Source organism: Dreissena polymorpha, chromosome 2, assembly GCF_020536995.1.
Source record: "Dreissena polymorpha isolate Duluth1 chromosome 2, UMN_Dpol_1.0, whole genome shotgun sequence".
Lineage (NCBI taxonomy): Eukaryota > Metazoa > Mollusca > Bivalvia > Myida > Dreissenidae > Dreissena > Dreissena polymorpha.
The window spans coordinates 48,063,015-48,086,356 of record NC_068356.1 but is presented as its reverse complement, the minus strand read 5'-3'; the positions used below and the strand labels follow the sequence as shown (position 1 = coordinate 48,086,356).

The 23,342-nt window shown below is 34.4% G+C and overlaps 1 protein-coding gene across 1 annotated transcript in view; it reads left to right on the top strand.

Annotated features, from left to right (window-relative positions):
* The window catches only part of LOC127869715 (lysosomal-trafficking regulator-like), a 140,056-nt gene that overhangs the window by 7,046 nt on the left and 109,668 nt on the right, over window positions 1–23,342 (top strand). The window contains exons 4-6 of the mRNA XM_052412371.1: window positions 7,525–7,687; window positions 18,268–18,364; window positions 20,792–23,342. The exon at window positions 20,792–23,342 is cut by the window's right edge and continues 121 nt beyond it. Of these exons, the coding sequence (XP_052268331.1) occupies window positions 7,525–7,687; window positions 18,268–18,364; window positions 20,792–23,342 (2,811 nt within the window). The remainder of the gene's footprint in view (window positions 1–7,524; window positions 7,688–18,267; window positions 18,365–20,791) is intronic.

Sequence of the window (23,342 nt, the reverse complement as noted above, 5' to 3'; positions counted from 1 at the left end):
ATGCTTAAAATGATGTTTTAAGTGTTACAGAATTGCATGAACACATGCGGTTATCATTTTTCTAAACTGTCGAGTAAACATCCGGTCATGTTGCTATTGTAAGTTATGATGAAATTGACGTCCAATCAAGACCAGGGTTTTCCATCTGAATATGCGTAAATCACGTTCCGGAATACTGAACTGTACATGTACATTTTGTAGTTTGAAATGCAACGTTCAATCGATTAGATTTTCAAGTTAGCCATGATAATGACTGTTGGAGTTCAGGGGTAGAACAGATTTTCAAGTTAGCCATGATAATGACTGTTGGAGTTCAGAGATAGAACAACATTCTGCAAATTTGCGACGGTTTATATACGCAAAAATATAACTCAATGCATTTTGTAATGTTGTTTATAAAAACAATTAGTCTTTCGGCAGGATGTGTATGAATTGCTTACTCAAGTGTTAATGCCTAACGACATTACACGCGTGTGGTCATTCATGCAATTAACGGATCAAGTATCGGGAGCAGCCGGGCGAAGAAGGACGGCGAAGTATCAAAGAAAAAATTCCTCACCTTTGCCGACACTGGGACAGTTATACACTTCGAGAAAAACCACAGTAAATACATGTAAAATCGGGACTCGGGACAAATTTGTATATCGAGATATCGAATTATTCAACATAACGAAAATCGAGATATGCAATATTTATTAATATAGATAAAGAAGGAAAATAGTTGGGACATTGAGCTTACCTCGACATATCGAGAAAATCAAGATATCCGATGTCGAGATAACGAGAGTAGACTGTATGTTATAACATGATAAGCAATTAAACCTTTTGGTGTTTTGGTTTATTGCATCCAAATTAAAGAACAATTTCCCATATGGTTGGAAACACAGCATTTTACTTCCCTTAAGCATTTTCACATGCTTAAATATGCTTAGGTACCTTTCCACAGTAAAATCCTAGGAGGTTGTCACAGTATTCTTAACATTCTAATTTTATTATCCCCCGCCATAGGCGGAGGGATATTGTTTTGGCGTTGTCCGTCCTTCCATCCGTCCGTCCGTCTTTCCGTCTGTCCGTCAGGAGCCATATCTTGGAAGTTGGAAGTGCTTTGGCAGATTTCATTGAAACTTGGTATGAGTATATATATGGATAATAGGATGATGCACGCCAAATGGCATTGTACACAATCTGTTAATAACAGAGTTATTGCCCTTTGTATCTTGTAAAAATGCTTTTTTGTGTGTCCGGAGCCATATCTTGGAAGTGCTTTGGTGGATTTCATTGAAACTTGGTATGAGTGTCCAGAAGCGTATTGGCGGGGGATATCAATTCAACGAATTTGCTTGTTTAGCTTAAATCAATCTCAAATCTCAGCTATTTTTATTTCCTCAAACACTTACAGGGTAGGGTTGACTCAAAACTCAAAACATCAACATGGGAACACCAAATTGACCAAGATGGTCAACCTCATGTCAAATGTTAGTAAGAATACTTCAGTATATTTGTCAACTAGGGCATTGTCCTCAAATTCAAAAGTAAGTTGTTAATCTTTAGAATGTTTTTGATAATAGGCCATAGCCAAAAGATCATAGAGACTACACAACATGGAAGATGTTGGTAATACGTGTATTGTCCTGATCAATAGATTATGTCCAACAACAATGTTACAATAAAATAATCCCACATTCACTTGATGGACAGTTAAAGTTAGGGATGTACAGGTTATAAAACACCCTAACCAGTTAACCTTCTAAAGAAATAATAACTGGTTTATTAACCTGTCAATCGAACAACATAAAAAAAGTAAAAATGCTTAAGTGTTTTTATAAAAATGTCATATTGCTAGTCCATGTACTCTCTTTAGAAACCTAAGTTACAATTTAAGAATGTTTGCTTTATTACATAAGAATCCATATAAGTTTCTTAATGAAAATGTACTATTACTTTTTAAAAAATAATGTTCTTAATGAATGTTTGATTGTGTATTTCTTTTCCCTGCGTTAAAGCATATGAGTAAAATGTCAAAAGCTATGTTAGTAAGTTTTATGATCTCAAATACTGCTAGTAACTATTGTTTTTAAAAGAACCATACTGTGAAACTTAGAAATAATTTAATTTACATTTAATGACTTTAAAAAAAAAACAACTTTGATTGTTGATTTGTAATTAAATTAGTTTTTATAATTTGCGTTCTTAATTCAACCATGCCTCAGACGGTGGTGGCGGCATTATTGATGAAGTAAATTACTAATGCCAATATTAAATTTTGATAAAACAAATAAGTTAACTGAAAATTTTATCAATAAACGATAATCTTGATAAAATTATTACTTATAAACACTTTATTTTTCGCGAGCAAACACAGTTTTACTGATTTTTATCGCAAGTTAAATACATTTGTTTATTGACTCTATGCTTATAGCCCCCACAACCACAGTTTGCAAGTTAAATGTGCAAGAGAGTTAAACAATTAGCAAAGTTTACCCCTTTAAAAAAAAAGGTATTAATTGATTGCTTTATTGCTATGTTTGTTGACATGTTAATGATTTTTGTTGTTGGTGTGGCATGTTGTTCTTAGTAGGCGCCAGGGTTTGAAGGATTTATATTATGAAACAACCACATAATTAACAAAAATTCAGGTTAACCTATACCAAAAAATGAAACCGGTTAACTGATCGATGTAGGAGAATGACCGGTCAACTTGCCAACCTGTTGCATCCCTTATTTAAGTATATTTACTTTTACTTTGCGCCACTTTAAGTGAATAGTTTGTACATGTTGTGTTCAATCTAAATTTAATTCATTTGTTGAAAGGTTTGGTTATTTGTTGACACAAGTCATGTAACCCATGTCCCGATGTGTCGACATCAATTACATCAAAACATGAAATAGAAAATAGAAGCAGATCCTGCAATTTTTTAAACTATACTTTTGGAAAATGGCCAACATTTGTAATAAGAAAATTCTTAAATATGTTAATTGTCAATATAGGCCAGATTTTGCATTTAAGAATAAAAAATGCAGTGTCTATTCTAGAAACAGGTCAGATAAATACTATGGTAACTGCTGTTAAATATAACAGCACTTTCCATAGTTTTGCACTGAGTTGACTAAAAAAACGAAAATATGTTTTCACATGTTGATTAACTGATTTGTGTGCTTTTCATGATATCCAGGGCTCAGCATTACATGTACTAAATTTTGATACTACAATTGATAAACTCTCCCTTTCCATGTGGATTTGTGACGTTGTTCATGCAGCATGATTTTCGCACACTTTTTATCCAGACAAAGAATCAACATGAAATACATAATCACCTTATTTTAAGCTAGACTTTAGTAAGATCGGGCTAACATTAACATTTGGAAGTGTGTTTCAGATTACAAAGCTATTTATGCCCATTTAAAAATTCAACAAAACGTCTACAGTTGTGTCTTTTTGTCTGATGTATGATATATAGTGGATAATGTCTGTGTCATAAACATTTGTTGTTGGGACATTATTGTCTGTGACATATATTTCTAGTTCTGTGAATACCCACTATACTGATTTTCTATTAAAGTAATGAGCAATTATACTATTATTAAAGTTAGGTTACTTTGACTCTGACCTGTGCTTATAATCTTTAATTGTTATCTTTTGAAGGTTGTATTGCAAAGATAACTGTTATATGGGACCTTGAGATAGATTGACAAAGTTACAATTAAACAAACATATAAAAAAATATGTGTATGGCACACATAACATTAAAAATGTTCTACACATTTTGAAATCAAGAGTATATATATTTTTTAATATTATGTAGCTTGATATAAATATGCTTATAATTTGAGGTTGCCTATACATTGTAGCAGCTAGCTGGGTACACATCCGCATACTGGTAGCTTACCCTATTGTACAATGTGCTGTTTACTTACCCAATATTATCATTCTGTACCTTAGGATTCATGTGCCTGTAATTCATTGTTTATAAATACATGATATTTAAAACTCGGTGAAGTTATCATTACAAAAGGGATATGAATGAGCTAGAAATAGAATATGAGTGAGCTAGTGTTTTAAACTATTTAGATATGAATTAATTTGTTTTAGAACTCTTATGCTTTTTCTTTGATGCATCTGTGAAAGTAACAAATTACGAATTTCAACTTTATGTTAGATGCCAGCTTTTCTATGTCTACCAGATTAATACTTGGTGGATATGTGTATGCTGTTGTAACCTATTATTTCAGTGAGATTGAACAAAGTGTTAATTATTTGTTGCCATTACTAAGTGTAACATGTTATATCAGTGATTGTGCTAAGTTTAAGATATTATTTTAGCACAATAGCATATTATTTAAGCATTTTTACCAAGTGTTAAATCTATATTTCTGTGACATAAAGTGTAAAATATTATTTAAGTTTAGTCGCACAGTTCAATGTATAATTATATGCAGTGAAGTAACAAAGGACATAATCTAAGTGACATAACACAAAATACGTTAATGTCTGAACAAAGTATGAAATGTGATATTATTTACTGGGCAAAGGTTTAGATATTGATTTACTGTCCTGACAAGTGACAAATATATTTTCAGTGACATGTATAGCATATTGTTTCTGTGACATGACAGTTATTGAATATTATCACATGTATAACATATCATTTCTGTGACATTACAGTGATTGAATACTATAACAGGTATAACATATAGTTTCTGTTACATGACAGTTATTGAATATTATGACAGGTATAACATATAATTTCTGTGACATGACAGCTATTAAATATTATGACATGTATAACATATTATCAATGTGACATGACAGTTATTAAATATTATGACATGTATAATAACATATCATTTCTGTGACATGACAGTTATTAAATATTATGACATGTATAACATATTATTTCTGTGACATGACAATTATTGAAAACTTTGACAGGTATAACTTATAATTTCTGTGACATGACAGTTATTGAAAACTTTGACAGGTATAACTTATAATATCTGTGACATGACAGTTATTGAAAACTTTGACAGGTATAACTTTTAATTTCTGTTACATGACAGTTATTGAAAACTTTGACAGGTATAACTTATAATATCTGTGACATATCAGTTATTGAATTCTTTGACAGGTATAACATATCATTTCTGTGACATGAAAGTTATTACATATTTTGACAGTTATTCCATATGATTTTGGTGCCATCTAAGGTTATTAATAGGATTTAAGTTACATGACAGACATGATATAATATTTCAGTGCCAAGACATGAGTAAGATAATATTTTTACAATATGACTGTCATTACACAATAGGTCAGTGACATAAATCACAGGGGACTGCCTTATGGTTGTTTAATACATCATGTGAGGCTCAGAATAAAGAATGGAGATGTTAGGGCAATGAACTGTTTACTGTTTATCATACTCTAGATCCCCATTTTAAAGAATAAATTCAATGTTTTTGCTAAAACATTGCAGTTTTAGCTGGAATCAATAATTTGTATGAAGTTTGACTTCAAAAGTACTTGTGCTTAATATTTGTAAAAGAAGATGTTTTATTTCTAAAATATATTACACCTTGGTATCAAATTGTTTGTTTTGTTTAATCATTTTCTATTTTTAAAAATGTTGACTTAATATTTGATTCTTAGTAATATGACATTATTCAAAACATTGACTGATATAAACCCTGTTGAAGTGATGTAAAAAATGTATAACAAACAATTTATATATGAGGCAGACACTAATGTAGTGGTATGATAATGCATTAAAGTCTCTATAACGCTCAAAATCAACGGAAATTTCGTAAAGAATTTCGTAAAATAAAGTTAATCAGTTTTCCTTATAGCAAGAGCCAAAATTTCAACGCTGGATGTGGTATGATTACATAGATTTTTGTAAATACAAAATGCTGGTTTTTATTTTTTTGTGACACAATTAATTCCATTTTAATTTCCCCGCGAATATAACTATTCATACGACACACCAACACTAAAATTGTACCAAAACAAAACAATTATAAAAACGAGCATTTTGTATCTACAAACATCTATTTTACCAGACCACATCTGGCGTTGAAATTTCGGCAATTTCCATAAGGAACAATGATTTTTAATTGTTTAGCTTTATTTTACGAAATATTGTACAAAATTCTTGTTGATTTTGAGTAGTGATGTTACTTTAATGTGATGTGTTAAACAATGTTTCATGATGGGCACGTGCAGTTTATTTCAGTTACAAAAATGACAGGTTTTACTTAGTATTTCATTGACTTGGCACACATTACTTAGTATTTCATTGACAGTATTTTAGTAACATGCTTGACAGGTGTTAAACATTATTACAGTGACTTGACGGGTGTAACACATACAGGTTAAACATATTATATCAGTTTCATGACTGACATTCATGGAGCTTGTTCTAGATTTTTGTATTTTTTTTAAAAATACCAGAAAATATATTTAAACTAACACATTTATCATCATTTATATTGTCTGAACTAATTATGGCATGAAAAAAAGTTGAATAAATATGGGAGTCCTTAAGGATGCAAACCTGCTGAAGCTAGTGAGTTTCCATTTTGTTATATGGACTTAGAGTGATGTTATGGGCATTTTTCACTGTTGAATTGAGCTGAAAAGAATTAACAGGTCAAAAGAGTTAGTTAAAATGTGGTTACTGACCAATTATATGCAACTCATCTTGCTATCAGTTGTTTATAAAAATATATTTTATATTTGATATTCTTACCTGACCCACCCAGTCCTGTAAGCTGAAATGATCCGTAAAACAAAATTGTGTTGTATGAACGAATCTGCACTAAAACTAAATTTAGGTTCAAATCGTACATACATGAGCAGTTGTCAAACGAAAGTACGGTTGATATTCAAATGCATTATTTTTCTCTTTCTGGGATATTGTTTTAGTATGTTGATGCTGCATTAACAAATATAAGTGTATATGAAGTGAAAACACCAAAAATAAACAACGGTTGCAATAGACACATATAAACTGTTAGATGCCCAAAAAATCACTTTAAGTATTCATTCACCAAATAAAAACGCTATGTTAGTATGACATGATTTCTCAATGCTATCTAGAAAAGTGGTACAAACACGTTTATTTTACCAATTTGGAATTATTATTTCCCATTAAGGAAGATACATTATTAACATTTATGAATGTTATTACACTTATTTAAACATAATATATACATAAACAAATTTAATGTGTGACAATTATTTTGAAAATCATCATTTAAACGGACCATTTAATATTTTTTTAGTGATAACAGTTGTTACATTTTATATACTAGTAACATGACAGATGTAACTGTAATATTTTGACAGTGACTTGACACACATATAATATTAATTTAATCATAAAACAGACATCCCATATTATACAAGTGACATGACAGGCATTACATACGACTGCAGTGACATTACAAGCTACCATATTATTTCTGTGCCAAGACAGACGCAACATAACATTTCAGTGACCCGAAAGTCATTACATATGATTTCAGTGACATGACGGGCGTATGCAAGCAGATGTACAAGGAGTTTATGAGTGACGTACTGCACATCACGAGTCACTCAGAGCATGATGATGTGACCCAGTTACAGACCTACCTCCTGCAGGGGCAGGGGTGGCTCATGTTACAGATCCTCTATGAGAAAGGACCCCAGGTAACTCATATGCCCCGTTGTGGGAAAATTGGGCTTAATGCATGTGCGTAAAGTGTCATCCCAGCTTAGCCTGTGCAGTCTGCAAAGGCTAATAAATGATTGCACTTCCTGCCTTATCTAGGATTTTCGCTAAGATGTGACTTCCTTTATAAGAAAAATAACATACAAGCGGAAAGTGTTTTCCCTGAATAGTCTAATCTGGGATAACACTTTATGAACATATATTAAGCCCAGTTTTCCCAGACCCATTCTCATGATGCCCACGGACTCTCCAAAATGCAGAAGTCTGTTTGAAGAAGATTTTGTTGAGTTAGCATATTTATCTTGCATTAAAGTTTGCATTTATGTTAATTTATAGGCATGTTCCGTACTAAATGGCTTTTTTTTCGGAAATCGCATTATAAGATATTCTGTGTTGTAACGTTAACTGTAAATGATTTTCTTTATTGATAAAATGAGAGATCTGAAGCAGGCTGTCTTTAAACATTGAGGAGAGATCTTGATCTTGATTGGTATATACAATATTTTGGAGACAAAGAATCCAATAAAGAACTAATAATAGATTTTGCATTCTACCAAAACCAAACAGCCTACGAATAGCTCAGTCAGAGTTAAGGTTTTAGGCCGTTTGCTACTCATTAGTACCTTTGGGTGTGAAATGAAGCCTTAAAAAACTTAAACCTAGGTAAGGTAAGGTCTTAACCCTTTCCCACTAAGAAGCAAATTGAAAATGGCTATGTGCAAACAGCATAAAACCAGAACAGCCTGCTAGTAACTCGCAGACTGTTCCGTTGTATGCTGTTTGCTTCTCATCAGTATCTTAGAGTTGGAAATGAAGCCTTTAAAACTTGATCTAGTGTGAAAAATCTTTAATCAAATTTAACTTTCTAAGGGACTACAAAGCCGTCAAAATACGTATCTAAGTGGTAAAGAGTTAAATTTAATTTGATTTTCCAAGGGACTACAAATGCATCCAATGGTGTATCTGAGGGCTGATGGCTTATTGGTGTATATGTTTATAAATACACTTTTTGATGACTAAGCATGTCTAAAGTGGTTTAATAGAACTTTCCCAGATTTAATTATTACCTGTTCAAAATTCCTTGTTAGTTATTTTTAGTGGATTTGTATTTCCATTGACCTAATACAACATACTTAATCACATGCTTCGACATGTTATGTTTTTGTAAAAATTGCATCATCATTTACATATGATTGTCTCCAGTGGTAACCTGATAGCTGCATTTATTTCGAATTAAAGCATAATGTAAGGCAGATAGATATAAAAAAATGAGGACATGATGGCATGTGATGTTTTGAAAAAAAGTTTACTTAACAGGACATTAATTTTGTTTCGCATGAGGGATTTCATGTATAAAGCAAGCACTTAGTAAAATGGATATAAGGCCACGACTTTTTTTTTTATTGGTTTACAAAAATTATTTTGAAAATGGTCCATCGGGCGGTCGAAAAAAAAAAAAAAAAAACATCATTGGAAAAATAAGTTAATACTAATAACATCAGAACAAAGACATCATATCTTTTATAACCTTAACACAGAGACGAAAAATCAAATTATGCAATGAAACACATCTATATCTTCAAATGAAATGAGTCACCTAAAAGCACCTTTTGTAACATCAGGCAATTTTAAACACTCCATTAAATGACATGCGTTCTTCTCCCATTAAAACGAAAAACTGCGCTTCATTTCCGTAATTCGATGCGCACCATTACGCAATGCGATGCCCGTTGCATAAATCTTATATAAGATAAACTACTCATACACAAAGTATGTGTTTGCTCTTATTGGACTTATGACATCGTCCATGAAAAAAAATCGAGGTAGATCGATCCCCGCGTCGTCGCGGTAAAGTTGTTGTTGTCATGAAAACTCGTTGATTTACAAAGCAAAACGTCTTATTTGAACTGACGCGAATTAATACAATCATATTTGTCAACTTGGCTTTTGCTTTATTTTGATAATTTAATCCAAAGTTTAATGTTAGCAAGTGTTTTTACTGGAATTGTAAACAAGGAGCCAGTTAAAGTCTTACGAAAATGTGCAGTCTGTGTGAATTGACAGTTTGACGTCATCAAAGGAAAGCCGCTTGCTGTCTGAAGCAATAAAGCGACAAATTTCGCGCCGACAAAATTGGCTTCCTTTGTCTAGCAATCAACATGCCGAACCAATCGTGCGTTTGTTTCTCAATTGCAATCCTCCAATTTAATTATAATTATAGCACGTGCATAGCTCCGCCTTCGAATCTTTTGCAGAGAACGGAGGCGGAGTTTAACGGTTAATTGAGCTAGTATTTTACGCAAGTTGAGTTCCGATTTGCCGAAATTAATCGGCCCTAAGCATTAAAACGACAAATACATTTATCAATGATTTTCCGAGATATACCGATTTGTTCCGATTTCCAAACTTTCTGTACAGTTCCTATAAACTATGGCGGACGTGTTTACAAAATTCCTAAACACATATATCGTAAATAATGGCAGTGTTTTATTGGATTATTTATACTAATTATCAAATTGCAAGGTAATACTTTTTTATCTACTATAATATCGGGTTTGTTTAATATAATAAACATGTTAAACAATATAGTTGCGTCACAGACTCGGAAATAAATTTTGATGCGGTCGACATTTTACTGACGCTGATTTTCCTATTGTCTGTAATTAAATAATTTTTGAGAAGTGCCCATAAAAGGACTGGTCGTACTGTGTTACATTGAACAAGAAATATCTTTAAAAAAGATATACGGCGTTGATTGTGGTTGGAGTTTATGGAAGGTAAAGATTTAAATGAATGAGATCAAGGATAGCTAATATCTTTTTCTGTGCAGTTTTTAGCTGCATCAAACGCAGTACGGGATGTTAGCGGAGTTTTCGCGGCTTATTTTACATTATTACATATTGCTGGTCATAAACCTATAGATACAAAAAAGAAAACCGAAGTCAACCGGCCACACGCGAAGTCTCCGTACATATTTTAAATATGTATACGCGCGTTCTTCGAACAAACATGTTTGAGTGGTTTATCGGGAATTGCTACGTGTATTTGATTCGATTATTAACAGTATCGAGAATCATCGCGCTCATACTTAATACATTAGTCAATATGCTGCAATAATACATTAGTAAATATGATGGAATAATTCTTGTTAATTAATTAAAAATAATATTTATCATGGTATTGTTGAAAACACATTAAGAATCTATTATTGACATGCCATAAAATAATATCGCTGGATATCTTCATTTCACATCTTTCTGGTGGTAAAGAAAATTCTGGTTCACCTAGTTCACGCTATAGCGTCTTTATTATATAACTATTATATAACTGACCGCGAACTCCGAACAGCACAGAAGGTCTGACCTGTATATAAACTCTGACATTCAAACACACTAACCGCGAACTGACCCCTTATACCTCACGGGTTGAAATGCAACACATTAAAGTGAGGCATCGCTTCCACTGCTCTTTATACTTTTACATATAACATGTTGACAGGAATATGGAAGTCAGTACTAAATATGAGAACATGGCCTTTAAGTACACAACGTTCTCGCGCTGAAAATCCTCTGAAAATAAAAGATGTACGCACAAACTGTATTGATGTCGAGATTGAGTATAAAACTGTTCTATCTATAAAGCCTTTTTATTAGAGATAAAACTGTTTCATGCTGAACACGCAGTAAAACAGTGTTACAAAGACGCGGACATGTTTCCAATGTTCTAGTGGTATTATCAAATCAGCCAATGCAGTCAATGAAGTGTATTCATCTGTACTTGGCCGCGGGAAGTTTTATTTGAATTCTATTGGACGCTAACAAAGGTCAGGCTAAGGTGAAAAGCTGGCGTATTCAGCTGACGCCGAAAAATATCCCGATCTCTGTAATATATGTAAACCAATCGTTGATTGTACTTACTTGATTTTATTCGCAACTGTACTCAAACCGGATCGTTTTTTTTCTCGTTTCGCTCGTTTTTCAGTGCGGTCGGGAATAATATATATATAAAAAAGACGATTTTCCGATTTTATTTTTTTTCCCATTTTCCAAAAATTAGGGTCGGCGGTTTTGTAAACCAAGAAATATAAAAGTCGTGGCCTAATAGTCAATCTGTTTTTGTGAATTGAATATAGAACAAAATGGATGCTACAAAACAATTTAGGCATTAAATACCATACAAGCATAGAATAAATGTTTAAAAACTTGCTGCTAGCCCACTGGGTTTCTTGGTAGCCCAACATTTTCATGGACCATGAATGGCCTACCTACTAATTTTCAAGAAAAAAGTGTAACATATTTGTTAAGATAGTACACACAATATTTGTTAATTTGTTTATACAGATAAAGTATAGATACATACAATGATAAAGTCATGCTACTAACTAGTAAGAAATGTGTTATTCAGGTTAACTTAATTAAAGGGTGATAAACATGTTATGGTAAATGAGTAGAAAAATAGCAAACAATAATGTTTCAAATATGATAGACACTTTCATGTATGGAGAAGGCACTTGGTCATGTTCATATCACTGATTTCCAAATCACTGCCAATTCCTTGATCTGGTTTATTGTGTCCTGCGAGATGCTTTAATCTGCATGACTAAAACTCATTATGCCATTCATGAGATCTCTCGCTACCTTTCATTTCATCCAAGTCGGCTTGAAGAGTGAACAAGAAAAATTGTCAATTATTTAAATGGTTAATTAGGTAGACATTTTACATGGGCTATTTACGATTTTAATTAGACACTTGTACATTAACGTTTAAAAAAATTACATCTAAAAAAAGTTCATACACCTGGATATAAATTATTTATCCTGTCATGTAAAGAAGCAAACATAACCATAAAAGGAAATGCGTATGGGACATTTACAAGTTTTGTATGCAATATTTTATTATACCCCCATTACTGGTAATGGGGGCTATATAGGAGTCACTTTGTCGGTCTGTCTGTCGGTCTGTCCCGAAATTTCATCCGATCTTCACCAAACTTGGTCACAAGTTGTATCTAGATGATGTCTAGGTCAAGTTTGAATATGGGTCATGCCAGGTCAAAAACTAGGTCACGGGGTCACTTAGTGTGTTTTAAGCCGAAAGTTTGTCCGGACCATAACTATGTAATTTATCGTTAGATTTTTAAATGACTTGGTACATTTGTTCACCATCATGGGGCGGTGTGTCGTGTGAAAAAAGTACGTTGATATCTCCAATGTCAAGGTCACACTTTGAGTTTAAAGGTCAAATGCTTGTCCGGGCCATAACTTTGTAATTTATGGTGAGATTTTAAAATCATTTGTAAAATTTGTTCACCATCATTGGACGGTGTGTCCAGCGAAAGAATTACGTCGATATCTCCAAGGTCAAGGTCACACTTTGAGTTCAAAGATCATAAATGAGCTTGTCCGGGCCATAACTATGCCATTCATTGTAAGATTTTAAAATCATTTGGCACATTTGTTCACCATCATTAGACGGTGTGTTGCGCGAAAGAATTATGTCGATATCTTCAAGGTCAAGGTCACACTTAAAGTTCAAAGGTCAAAAATGGCCATAAATGAGCTTGTCCGGGCCATAACTATGCTGTTCATTGTGAGAATTAAAAATCATTTGGCACATTTGTTCACCATCATTGGACGGTGTGTCGCGCGAAAGAATTACGTGGATATCTCCAAGGTCAAGGTCACACTTTGAGTTCAAAGGTCAAAAATGGCCATAAATGAATTTGTCCGGGCCATGCCTATCTTTTTTCATGTGAGATTTGAAAATCATTTGGCACATGTGTTCACCATCATTGGACTGTGTGTCGCGCGAAAGAATTATGTCAATATCTCCAAGGTCAAGGTCACTTTTTGAGTTCAAAGGTCAAAAATGGCCATAAATGAGCTTGTCCGGGCCATAACTATGTCGTTTATTGTGAAATTTTAAAATCATTTGGCACATTTGTTCACCATCATTGGACGGTGTGTCGCCCGAAAGATTTATGTCGATATCTCCAAGGTCAAGGTCACACTTTGAGTTCAAAGGTCAAAAATGGCCATAAATGAGCTTGTCCGGGCCATAACTATGCTGTTCATTGTGAGAATTAAAAATCATTTGGCACATTTGTTCACCATCATTGGACGGTGTGTCGCGCGAAAGAATTACGTGGATATCTCCAAGGTCAAGGTCACACTTTGAGTTCAAAGGTCAAAAATGGCCATAAATGAATTTGTCCGGGCCATGCCTATCTTTTTTCATGTGAGATTTGAAAATCATTTGGCACATGTGTTCACCATCATTGGACTGTGTGTCGCGCGAAAGAATTATGTCAATATCTCCAAGGTCAAGGTCACTTTTTGAGTTCAAAGGTCAAAAATGGCCATAAATGAGCTTGTCCGGGCCATAACTATGTCGTTTATTGTGAAATTTTAAAATCATTTGGCACATTTGTTCACCATCATTGGACGGTGTGTCGCCCGAAAGATTTATGTCGATATCTCCAAGGTCAAGGTCACACTTTGAGTTCAAAGGTCAAAAATGGCAATAAATGATCTTGTCTGGACCATAACTATGTCATTCATTGTGAGATTTTAAAATGACTCTGTACATTAATTTGTTCACAGTCAAAGGATGGCGTGTCATGTGGAAGAATTCAAGAGTTCAAAGTTCAAAATGGCTATAAATGAAAATGGCTTAATAATTCTTAAAAATTGCCATAAATTAGATTCTCTTGTTTTGTGAAGACAGCATGCACAAATAGTCTGTGTCAATGAGGCACGTGGGGGTATACGTCACGTCTGTGACAAAGCTCTAGTTTCAATTAAAACAGTATTTTCTCACTGGAACCCAAAGGTACCTTAACAGTTAACAAACAGTCTCACCATTATTTTTATATTAATTTAAAGTGTGTATGCACGATTTTGTCAAATATTTACGAATTTATATAAAATGTGTAAAAAACTTATTATACATATATTTCAATATAACTAAAAATAAAAGTTAAGAAGAACATGTGTCGAAAAATGCGAAATAAGCCAGATATTTAATTCTGAAATCGAAAATGTCTGTACAGTCGAATTCGCCAGCATGCATGTACGATGTGAATCTTAATTTAGTTTGAGTGCAGATTCGTTCATACGACACAAAGACACAATTTTGTTTTACGGATCATTTTAATTTGCTGCAACGATATCTGTTTATACGACACACGAAGAAGACGAATGCTTCGGTTATTGTAGGAAAATATGTACAAAATATCTTCGTCACAATCCGCTCGGGGCGCTAATTTGTATTTGCTGCATTTTATGAAATTCTTCTTCAATGAATAATTTTTCTTGCCTATTTTGTGTTATTGTAACATATTTTTTATCAATATATTACAATTTAACACATATAAAAATCGTGCATTCACACTTTAATGTGCAGAGAAATAACTAATTCCACTTAGTGTTTATCAACACTTGCATTGACTTCGATTTTCTGGTTTGTATTCATTATGTATGGCCTGCTTTCTTATGTTACAACTAAATCTTACAAGGTTAACAAATGTCATCCAAATAAAGATTGACCTCATAAAGCAAATGTTGGAAACAAACCAAGAGTTATTGCATATAATAGTTACAGACCAATAATGAGCGGTTTTGATTTGATGACCTTGATAAACCTCCATTGATATTCTAAAGTGAGATTACCTTAAATGACTGATAAAATTCTCTGATTTAATAATTGATCCATAGAATTATTATTGATTGTCACATTCTCATGATAAATGATGAACGAGCTATCTATCATAGTAACTGGCTATCAACTATAACAATATTACAGTAGGCGTCGGGCTTCTTCTTGGCATTTCTAGAAGACAGACTGAAAATGTTGGTACCCGGCCCCAGGCTTTTGTTGTCCGATACTGAAGAATATAATGGATTTAAACAAATAACACATGTTATGATATCATTTTTATGCCTTTTTCAAAGATGACAGCAAATGTATCTGGATGTCCTGACTGCCATATCTTTGCCACACATTGATTTTTTTTTATAGACAATTGGATGCAAATGTAAACAATCATAAGGCAACATGTTGTAGTATGTAAATTCCTTGTTCACACTTGGAAGTAAAAGGTAAAACAGCTTGACAATTCCTTTCTCAGCCATTATCATGCTATATATTGATAGATTAAAAAATAACTTGGCACCAAGGGAAACCGTCATAAGAAGACATCTGGTGTGAAAGTCCGTCTCCCTATCCTAATAGTTTAGGTCACACTTAGAGATTGAAGGTCATATTTGAAGATTCCTGTCTCAGTTATAGCTTTAATATATTATTTATTTATGCATTTTTATGTCCCCCAGTATATTCTGGAGGACATATTGTTTTTGCCCTGTCTGTTGGTTTGTTTGTTGGTTTGCGTCAAATTTTCAAATTGCCATAACTTTTGCAAAATTGAAGATAGCAACTTCATATTTGGCATGCATGTGTATCTAATGGAGATGCACATTTTGAGTGGTGAAAGGTCAAGGTCATCCTTTAAGGTCAAAGGTCAAATATATGGGTCAAAATCGCTCATTATACCCCCACAAATGAAGTTAAGGGGGGGTATATAGGAGTGAACTTGTCTGTCGGTCGGTCCGTATTAAGTGTCCGCTCTCTAATTCAAGTTGTTTTCATCGGATCTTCACCAAACTTGGTCAGATGTTGTATCTAGATGATGTCTATGTCAAGTTCGAATATGGGTCATGCCGGGTCAAAAACTAGGTCACGGGTAACTTAATTAGCGCGTTTTAAACATTGAGCATGTTGTCCGCTCTCTAATTCAAGTAGTTTTCATCCAAGCTTCACCAAACTTGGTCAGAAGTTGTATCTAGATGATGTCTAGGCCAAGTTCGAACATGGGTCATGGCAGATAAAAAACTAGGTCATGGGGTCACTTAGTGCGTTTTAAGCATTGAGCATGGTGTCCACTCTCTAATTCAAGTAGTTTTCATCCAATATCTTCACCAAACTTGGTCAGAAGTTTTATCTAGATGATCTCTATGCCAAGTTTGAACATGGGCCATGTTGGGCCAAAAACAAGTGTGTTTTAAACATTGAGTATGGTGTCCGCTGTTTTTTGTGAAGACAACATGCAAAATATTCTGTGTCAATGTGGCATGTGGGGGTATTCATCACGTCTGTGACAAAGCTCTAGTTTAATATACACTTTTGCAATATTGAAGATAGCAACTTGATATTTGGCATGCATGTGTATCTCATGGAGCTGCACATTTTGATTGGTGAAAGGTCAAGGTCATCCTTCAAGGTCATAGGTCAAATATATGGGGGGGACATAGTGTTTCACAAACACATCTTGTTTTTAATTGGCACAAATTCAAATAATATCAGAGCTCCAGATAATTTGTTCAGCCGAGGGGTATTTCCCTCATGAAATTTTTAACTGATGAGTAACAATCAAAATCCGATAATTTTAAGGAGTATTTATGTTCAAAGGATCATAATTAATAATAAATTGTACATGTAATGTTAACTCGCTATAACAAGCAGTCTTGTACACAAGAAAGCAATCACTTTTGTTTTATTTAACAGTTTTTCTGATTTTTTTTTGCCCTTGGCTTATAAGCAGTCATTAATCTCTTTTTCTGTCTTGATTTGGCAAGCCACTGTTTAGCACACACTGTACAGCCACAATCAAAATCTTCTAAGCTTGGCCCACAAAACTTGTTTATTATATGTGTATTTTGGCGCCATTTAAAAAGTGCTTGAAGGTAAAAGATTTTTCCATAGTGCCACACAAGAGATGAACTGATACCAAAAATGATATGCTTGAAGTTGGGCAATTCGGGTTTTAATCGAATGTGATGTCAAATGTTTTCACAACAAGCGTATATCGATTTACAACAATGCAGCTTTGTGTCAACATCGGTCTTCATCGTGGGCCAAATGAAATGATACCGTTCTGACTGAGGAGTAAATTAGGTCGGGAACCACATTCTATACATAGATGGTTATGTCACTACGGTTTTTACCGGTGTGGACACAATGACAGAAACCAGTCATGTTTACATGATCTTATATGCATGTATAAACGGCTAATACGCATTGAAATTGCACACTATGCGTAATCCGAATTTAGTCAGGAGTTTTTTTACTCAACAAAATTTTAAGTCATGCGTATTTTCTTTTTTGTGATGCGTATTTTACGCAAATACTCATCTTATCTGGCCCTCTGATAATATTTTCCTTATATGGCTTTAGTGAAAACTTGTTGCGTCTATATTAGCCACTTTTATTGGCCATTCTTTATGAAACTTTGTCAGAACATTTGTCACAATAAAATCTTGGCTGAGATTGAAACTGGGCTATGTTAGCTAAAAAATTTGGTCACTAGGTAAAACAAAAAAGAGTGAATACTCTCTCTGGAAGTCACTTTTTTGTCCAATCTTCACTAATCAACATGCACTTTCTCAGAATAGCCTAGTTCCTTTTGGTCTCAGATTAGGTCCTAAAGGCCCATGGCCCTCTTGTGTTTTAATTGCAGGCATGAAATAAATAAAAAAATTTAGCATATAAATTTCATCTTCAGGATGTGTCCATCAGTCGAGACTTTTCCAACCTGCTGGTCCGCCTGTTGCCATTGATACTGAAATTTCCACTGAGGAGCTCTTCCAACGATGATATAGGTATGGTACATAATTATGCTGTTTTTTACAGTTTATTCGAACATATTTATTTAGCTCTATTGCGCTTTAAGACTAATGCTAGGCACTCAAGTTTGGGTAAGATCCAGTACTGTGTGTCTCAAGAGAAGGTCTGGTGAATACACTAATGATGTGAAGTGTACCTGGGGTCTCATGATTGCTAGGAAGATCAAACATCCATACTCAGGTCAGGAGCTAGTATGTTGGCTATTGTGCCCACAAAACCTTAAGTGACTTTACGGCGGACAGGGTACCTCTTGACTAGACTGTGCTTTGCGCAGGCTAGTCTGGAGCTAACTAGTCGCATAGGACATAAGACCTAATTTTGCATGAGTCATATCCATATATACTTCGTTGAAATGACCTTAGCAGCAGGCTTTATACTGTTGGTTAAAATCTATGTACAATGTACCAGCCTAACCAGGCATACTACAATACAAAAGACCTGCAAAGATGAAAAACTAAAACTATTAACAGTTTATATCTGCAGTGTTTTTCATAGAAATGAGGTCTTTGTTGTTAATTTTCTTTATTCAGAATTTGATGTTAAAGAATGTTCTTTGCGCTTAACATGGTTATGTCCTTCTGTTTGTCACAAAACTTTTCAGGGCTATATCTGAGAAACTATATAAGATATCAACATGAAACTTCATGGGTGTACAGATATCAATGGGAAAAAGTGCCATGCACACGAACCATAACCCTACACTTTTTTAAATAAGAGTAATTACCCTTTGTTTTTTTTGTATGATGTAACTTTTAAGGGCTATATCTCAGATATGCCACAAGATTTAAACATAAAACTCAATTGGTGTATAGGTATAAAAGAGGAGAATTGCAATACATAAACAATTACCCTACGCTTAATTATTTTTTAGTGTATACCATATATTAAGTGATTTGCACCAATCCATAAACAAAATTTATTTAGCAGGGCATATCAATTCAACAAATTGGCTTGTTTCCATAGAAATGCTGTTTTTTTTAACTTGTTTTCTTGATTAAGACTGGGAAGTTAAAGAATGTACTTTGCACTTCTGATGATGAAACAAATCAAGAATTTTTATCACTGAGTGGTAAGTTATCATCCAGCGAAGTATTGTGATAAGATAAAACTCTATAAAACAAGATTGTTGTGCAATAAACCGATATATATGTATTGCAAATGATCGACCAAGATTTCAGAAGTTGCTGATAAAATTACATACAATTGCACATCATCCCAAGCCTTGAAAATGATACACATGCTTAATTAGTGGTATTGAATATAGTGTTACCCGGAAGGTTGTTGACACAATAATTTACTTGTACATATGATCATCATTGATGAAGCTTTTATTAATAGTTATTAAGGGAATTATGATTATTATACCCCCACAAACGATGTTTAGGGGGGAATATAGGAGTGAGCTTGTCTGTCGGTCAGTCTGTCGGTCTGTCGGTCCGTATTAAGTGTCCGCTCTCTAATTCAAGTTGTTTTCTTCAGATCTTCACCAAACTTGGTCAGATGTTGTATCTAGATGATGTCTAGGTTAAGTTCAAATATGGGTCATGCCGGGTCAAAAACTAGGTCATGGGGTCACTTAGTGCGTTTTAAACATTGAGCATTGTGTCCTCCCTCTAGTTCAAGTAGTTTTCATCCGATCTTCACCACACTTGGTCAGAAGTTGTATCTAGATAATGTGTAGGTCAAGTTCGAATATGGGCCATGCTGGGTCAAAACCTAGGTCACAAGGTCACTTTGTGCATTTTAAACATTGAGCATGGTGTCCGCTGTTTTTTTGTGTGAGGACAACATGCAAAATATTTTGTGTCAATGTGGCATGTGGGGGTATTCGTCACGTCTGTGACAAAGCTCTAGTTTCACTTTTATTGCTGCTGATGATGAGGATGTTGATCGTGGTGGGGGTGGTGATGATGAGGATGTTGATGATGATGATGATAATGATGATGATGATGATGATGATGATGATGATGATTATCTCACTTATCAGTCAGTAATAAAAATATATAATAACACAAAATATCAACATGTTTTTAAATTCTAGTAATTAAATGACTCACGTCTTTTTCTGGGAATCTATCTCAAACAGTATAAAATGGGTGGCTTTGCTTTATTACAATATTAATAGTTATTGAGAGTTCATGCAGAAGCTTTGAGGTGTGTCTCTTTATTAACTGAACTGTTGCGGCAGCTGTCTTTAAATTGCTGTCCATTTGAATTCTGTTCAGATTATTTGTAATTTTGTTAATCTTTCTTACTTATATGAATATTTCTACAAAACAAATAAAAAAGTGTAGTTATTGTTATTTTTAATGACAGTTCATGTATTTTTATTGTACTGAAATGAATAATTCATTTGATTAGTCAGTAACATAAACACATCAGCCTGTACTTTATGTTTTCAGATCCGTCTTCCTATGAAAATATTTCGACAATTACAACCAGCTTTCAAAATACGCTGATGAAAAAAAAATCTAAGCAACAGTCAACCCAACAACAGTCCCTGCAGTTAAAAAGAAATTCAAGTTATTCATCTCAAACTCTAGAAAAGAACCTAAGTGAAACAATAAGTGGAAAGAAAAAATTCTCCAAAAGAAAATCTTGTGACAGTAAAGAGTCTAAAACTGAAGGGACAAATGAAGAAGATGACGACGAAAAAGCGGAAAAGGTTCGGAAGTTGAGAAAAAAGTTTCGATACTGTAGTATGCAGTCTGCAGGGGAGAAAAACATTCAGAATCAAGCAGGTTCTGATTCAGATGATGATGAAGATCTGGCTGTCTTGCTAAAAAGTGTCAATGTTCAGGACCAAATGATTACTTCAGGATTTCACTTGTGTGTACTTGTACTGAGTATCCTACGGGAACTTTGTGAAAGGGATTTAGCAGAAAAGCAAGGGGGAAAACTCGTATCCTTGTCGAGTTTGCCGGATCTTATGCAGTGTATGAAGCTGTTGGATACTGAGAATATACGTGTACATAGTGAATGGGAAATGCATGCAAAACAAGTATTGAAGTTGTATCTATTGAGAGTGATTATACTCTGCTCAGGAATTGCGTCGTGCCAGCAGAATGGTCTATCTGTGCTTCAAGGTCATAATGTCTTTGAAGATATTTTGTCGTCTGCATGTGGTTTGGAAATCCTTAAAATTGATGTATTGTCGATTGAACTTCTTAGTCAACACAAAACCGAAATGCATATTGTTTCTGATATGGCCCTTGGATTTCTTCTCATTTTGACCCAGATGTTTGAAAATTTACCTTTCAATCCAAGTTCAACGCAAACAGCATTATATCTAGTTGAAGAGTACGAAGAAAACAAAGGTTTTCAGATGTTTAAGAAATGTGTACTTGTTAGAGATTGGTTAAAAAAGGAATTACATGAAAAATATGAGAGTTTTAATTGGCTGGAAGATGAACCAATCAGTGTGCTGAATGCATTTTTAAATACACTTAAGATGGTAAGGGTAAATTATGTTCATTCAATGAAATGTGTGAAAAGGAGACACAACAGCTGCTCATATGCTGAATACTTTGACCACCATCACGATACTCTCGGTGTGGCAGTTGGCTCAAGGTCTGCTGATACGTTGGAACATTTCACATGGCAATCCCAGCAGCCCAGATTGCCTCACACTGGTCTCATGTCACAGAAAAGCCATCAAGTTACGTGCCTTGTTGCGAGTTGCACAAGATTTCTCCTTGATCTACTGGTAAAGGTCAGTTCGAAGATCACGCGACTTGAACTTTTAAAAACCTTGAACACATCGGGGGTTTGCTGCTGTATGCAATTAGATGACATTGTTTCAGCATTTGTAGTTGGGTTGCAAACATTTTCACCCGCAGTTGCCTCCTTCTGTGCAGAGACGCTTAATAAGATCATACTGAAGCAATTTTCTGGGAAAGCGTTTGTTCCTCATGAAGGGTTATGCTCTTTTTGTGATGAGTCTAAGACAAGTGAACAGATTATGCAAGATGCAGATGGTGAAAAGATTGTAACTGAAAAGGAGATGGATAGCGGCATTGACGCGAGCGATGTAAACTTTGATCTTAAATTCTCTTCTCATCTAATGCTATCAAAATGGAGTGCCATTTCGCGGCTTAAGCCATTATTGTTCTCGCATAATGAAACCCTGGCAGTTACTTTAGCCAAACATTTGCTGGTCCTAGCAATAAAGGGCAACCCATTCCTGAAAGCGGAATTGTTTTTCAGTCTGTATATTTACGCCATGGAGCTAAGCAACGATACCTTGATAGTAAACAAGAACAGTGCACAATCAGTCATAGACACTCATGAACAAGGAAGTGTAGGACACAAAGAAGGAATAAAAGACACTGAAAATGTTTCTGTAACTGGTGACTACAGAGAGACTGAAAAAGTGACAATATTGAAATCTGTACAAGTTCATTGCCTGTCTGCTCTACCCTTCTTGTTACAGGCAAACAGCGTTAGCAAGGTATTTCTCTCGAATAAAGGTGTGCAAAAGCTATGTGAGCAACTGGAAGATGAAACTTTACATATGCCAGTTTTGAAAATCTTTGAAGCACTGGTCATCATGGATGAACACCAGTTCTGTAAGTCTCAAGAAGTGCCTCGGAGTTCATGCCTGTTTCCGTATAAAGGTGGCAGAGTTATTGACGCCTTCATATTAGAACTCTCAAAAAGGTCCTTCAATGAAAGTGACGTATACATTGACGATTCCTGCATTTCAACGCAGAGAAGAATCAGACGAGATAGCATTGTGTTGTCAAAATTTTTGCTTCCTGTTTTGGTAAATCTTTGGAACACATGTGCCAAACTTTGTCTTCATAGCCATGTTTTTGTGGCCAAATTCAAAGAACAGCATTGTTTAGCAAAAACAGAAGCGCTTTTGCTGGAAACCTTGGATGTTGTTATGAACCCCAATTTGATTGGTCCACTTAAGTCACATGGTAGCACCGAAGCAGAGGATTCTGGGAT